Source organism: Mirounga angustirostris, unplaced genomic scaffold, assembly GCF_029215605.1.
Source record: "Mirounga angustirostris isolate CCGP_5_RB_7025 unplaced genomic scaffold, mMirAng1.0.hap1 SCAF_13, whole genome shotgun sequence".
Classification (NCBI taxonomy): domain Eukaryota; kingdom Metazoa; phylum Chordata; class Mammalia; order Carnivora; family Phocidae; genus Mirounga; species Mirounga angustirostris.
Window position 1 is genome coordinate 2,267,934 of NW_026991721.1, and position 3,887 is coordinate 2,271,820.

Below are 3,887 nucleotides of genomic sequence, written 5' to 3' on the forward strand. Positions count from 1 at the left end.
GCGAACAGGCCCGGAACCCGTCGGTGGGTCCTCTGGCCGGACCCCGGTGGACCCTGGCCCACGAAGCTGGGAACCCCAGAGCCACTGGGCCTCCACCCTGTGCGAGGCTTGAAGAATTGAAAGCCCCGGTTCCCAGGCGGCGCCGCGGTAGTCAGCGAGGGGGGGAATGGGCGTTGGCCCAGCCCCCGCAAGTGCCCACCTGAGTCCCATCAGGGCTCAGCCCAGGGCGGCTGGAGTGTGGGTGGCTTCCCTGGAACAGGGGAAGCAGTGAGCCCCCCCAGTCTCGACGCACAGCCCCGCACGTGAGGGGGGCGGGAGGGAGGGGTGACAGAGAGGGCGGGGCCGCTCATCCCTAAGTTAGGGGCCTGCAGCAGGTGGTGGTGGGCCTGCCCTACCAGGAGAAAGTCCCTGTCGCTTTGGGACGGGTGGCCTAAAAAGAAGCTGGGCTGCCCCCTGTGTCCGCTGTCCTATCTCCCTAACTTCTGGGGGTGCCAGAGAAGGAGGCTGGAGGCAGTTCACGCACACACGGAGCTGACTTGCAGCGTTTTTCGGCCTCTTTATTTAGAACCCGGCGGACGAGGGGCCGGGGCAGTGGTGCAGACGGCTCAGGAACCATGTTAACAAATTTGTCTTCAAGTTTAAAATAATCATAATAATAAAAAGAGACAGCGAAAGCGCGAAGAGAACTGCTAGCTAGATGGGCTTGTACGGCAGCTACAGCTTGTGAGCGACCCCCTCCCCCCAGAGTCCGCTATAAAAATAAATTTACATTTGTCGATAACCAGATGCGGTGACGTGCCTTTGGCATAACCAATAACCGAGCTATCGCGTGGCAGAGCGGCCCACGCCTCGACATAAATAGAAAATATAAGTTAGTATAACTTTAAAAACTTTTTGTACAAATATACATGTTTTTTTCTTTTTTCCTTTTTTTTTTCTTTTTTCATTTTTTTGCACTGAGTTTCAGCAGAGATTAAACATTTTATATAAATGACTCTTAAAGCTTTACACCTTGGGACCAGTGTACTCCTCGTGCAGAATACATTTAGATATAAAAGACGTTATTAATACATTGCACAGTTTTTTTTTTTTTTAAATTTTAAACACGAAACCGAACGCTGCTCGGTGGCAGCTGCCGCCGGTTGCTGCTACATGGACGGTCCCAGCCGAGGCCCCGCGCTCCTGTCCTGTCCGCTGCCCAGCGGGCTCCCTCAGGGCTCTTTACGCGCGACGCTGCGGGAGAGAGGCGCGGTGAGCGACAGCAGACAGACAGGGCGGCCGCGAGGACCCCGCGGGGCGACCCCTCCCGCCCAGCGCGCGCGGGGCCGTACCCACCTCATCGCAGCCGCTTGCGCGGGGTCTGCTCCGCCGAGCCTACGGCCGGAGCGGCGCCTGGGGCGGCGCATCCCGCGGGAACCTCGTTCGACGCCTTGGCCTCGGGCGCGGGTCTCTTGCGCTTGGCGAAGAAATCTGCGGGCGACAGCGCGCGCAGCCGGTCAGGGCGGGGTCGGCAGGGGAACCCAAGAGGGGGCCGGGGTGGGGGCGCCGCCCCGCCCGCGCCGAGGTCCGCGGCGGGTCAGCTTTGTTTACGTCGCCCGCGCAATGTGCTGTGTAAGCATTTCTCCTTGTCCCGCGGCCAAGCCCCCCGGGGCTGCCGCCGCGCTTAACCCCCTCCGCGCCGCGCCCGCCGCGCCCGCCGCGCCGCCGCGCCCGGGGAGGGGCTCCCGCGGCCAGAGCGAGGATCGCGCGCCCGGGGGCCCGAGCGCGCGCTCTCCCGTCCCTCCCGCGCCAGCCGCTCCGGAGCACAACAGCAGGGCGGGACGGGGTGCGGGCGCAGCCGCGCCCTGCGCGCCGCTGGCCCTTTAATGCCACGGGAGGAGGCGGGGACCAAGGGAGGCCCCCGAGGCCGGGGGAGCCCGGCCGGCCGGACAAAGCAGGGCCGGGCCGGGCCGGGCCGGGGCGGGGCCGCGCGGGGCTCACCGGAGATGAGAGGCCCGGGCAGCTTCTTGATCGCGGCGCCTCCCGCGGCAGCGGTGGTGGCAACAGCCCCTCCGGCGGCGGCGGCGGCGGCGGCGGCGGCGGCATTGGTGGCGGCGGCGGCGCTACCGGTGGCAGCGGCAGCGCCCGGCGCGGGGCGCCCCGACATCCCTGAGTGCAGCGGCTCGGCGAGGGGCTCCTGGCTGCGCGGCGGCGGCACCGCCTCCTGCTCATCGCTCTCCTGCGGCGCCGCGGCTGGGGCCGGGGCGGGAGCCACCACCGGGCCGCCGGACGGCGGCGCCGGCGCCTCCCCGAGGCCGTCGAGGGGCTCGTCGGCCGGCGGCGCGGGGGGCGGGCTATCGCCTGCGCCCTCCGGGCGGGGCCGGGGCGCCAGGAGCAGGCGGCAGCGCCCCACCTGCACCGTCTCGCGGTAGAAGGCGGGCACGGAGTCGCTGTCCACCTCGGTCCACTGCAGACGCCCGGGGCCGCGCAGTGGCACGTCCTGCTGGAAGTTGTAGTCCCAGCGGCGCTGGTCCTCGGCGCTCAGCTCGGCCAGGCGGATCTGCAGCTCACGGCTCAGCTCCTCGTGGTCCACCGGCCCGAAGAGGCTGCGGCAGGCGCTGGTGCGCGCGAACAGGGGAAAGGTGCGGCGGGCGACAAGGCGCTCCATTGCCAATGCGCTGCGGAGACACACGTCGAACCTGGCCCGGGGCAGCGCGGGCCGGGGCCACGGGACAGGAGAGGAGAGGAAGAGGAGGAGGAGGAAGAGAGGAGAGGAGGGCGGAGGCCGGGCGCAAGTGAGACCCCGCGCAGTCGGAGTCTGCATTTGCAAAGGGACGCGGCGGGAGGGCGGGCGCGGCGGCTACCTGGCTGTCGGGCCCTGGGCTGCTCCTGAGTCTCGCTTGCGGTGTCGTCCGGCCGGCGGCCGCGCCCCCTCAGTGCCTGTCCTCGCCCGCTCGGCTCGTTCGGGCCTGGTTGGCACCTACCGAGCGCAGAGCACTTGGCCTGTGGAACGCCCAGCCCTCGCGCGCCCCTTTATACGCGAGGGTCCCACCCCCCCCCCGCGCGGGGGCCCCGCGGCGATTAGCATAATGTAGTATTTTCAGTTTCAACAACACCGCGGCGATTGGCCCGCGCCGCTCTGCCCCCGCCCCGCTGGCGGCCCGGCCCCCGCGCACCGCCCATTGGCCGCGTGCACACACCCACCCGAGGGCGGGGCGGGGCGCGCGGGCCGATTGGCGGGGCGCGGGCCGCGCGCGGCAGCGGGCGGGGGGCGGTGAGCGGGGCGGGGCCCGAGTTAAAGGGCGCTGCGGGCGGTAACGTGACACCGCGGCGCCCCGCCCCCTCGCCCCATCCCCCCCTCCCGCCCCCCTCCGGCTCCTTTGTCTGCTGGCGGGGGCTGCGAGGCGGCGGCGGCGGCGGCGCGGGCGCCCCCTCGGCCGGCGCGCCCTCCTTGGCGCGGCGGGGCCCGGCGTCCGGGCAGTTCCGACTCGCCCCCCGGGGGCGCCAGCCCCGCCGCCCGCGCTCACCATTGGGCCTCCAGCGCCGGCTGAAGGGGCTTGAACCAGCCGCGGGCATCTCGTCCCTAGCTGCGGCGAGACGGGGTCTTCGGCTGCCCCCGCGCGGCCTGCGGCGCCCGGGGCTTGTGAGTCCCTGGCGGGGTTCCGCGCACCTGGAGCCCTAACACACCTGCTGGCCCTAAGGCCCTCGAGCCACTCTTCCCGCCCCCCCACCACAGGGCGAAGTCTCAGACACCTTGGAGAGCCGACCCTCAGCCCCTTGAGTCCTGAGCCAGATCTGGGGGCCTGCCAGCCCTGCTCAGTGGATGGGAAACGGGCGGAGCCCGTCCGGGGCTATGCCCACCACGTCGTGGACCAGGTGCCCGGCACCTCTCAGGCTTCGGCCACACA

The 3,887-nt window shown here is 69.8% G+C and overlaps 1 protein-coding gene across 3 annotated transcripts; it reads right to left on the bottom strand.

Annotated features, from left to right (window-relative positions):
- Positions 1-532: 532 nt before the first annotated feature.
- On the bottom strand, positions 533-3,051 carry CDKN1C (cyclin dependent kinase inhibitor 1C). Of its 3 annotated transcripts, none has more exons than XM_045893040.3 (4): positions 2,844-3,051; positions 1,981-2,678; positions 1,336-1,470; positions 533-1,233 (listed from the first exon to the last, which is right to left on the bottom strand). In XM_045893040.3, the coding sequence occupies exons 2-3, from the start codon at positions 2,645-2,647 to the stop codon at positions 1,337-1,339; spliced, it is 801 nt and encodes a 266-aa protein (XP_045748996.2). In that variant the 5' UTR covers positions 2,648-2,678; positions 2,844-3,051; the 3' UTR covers positions 533-1,233; position 1,336. The 3 variants fall into 3 exon arrangements, with proteins under 3 accessions (XP_045748996.2, XP_064432088.1, XP_064432087.1); XM_064576018.1 differs by having other exon boundaries at positions 1,981-2,657; positions 2,844-3,048; XM_064576017.1 differs by having other exon boundaries at positions 1,981-3,051.
- Positions 3,052-3,887: the final 836 nt, after the last annotated feature.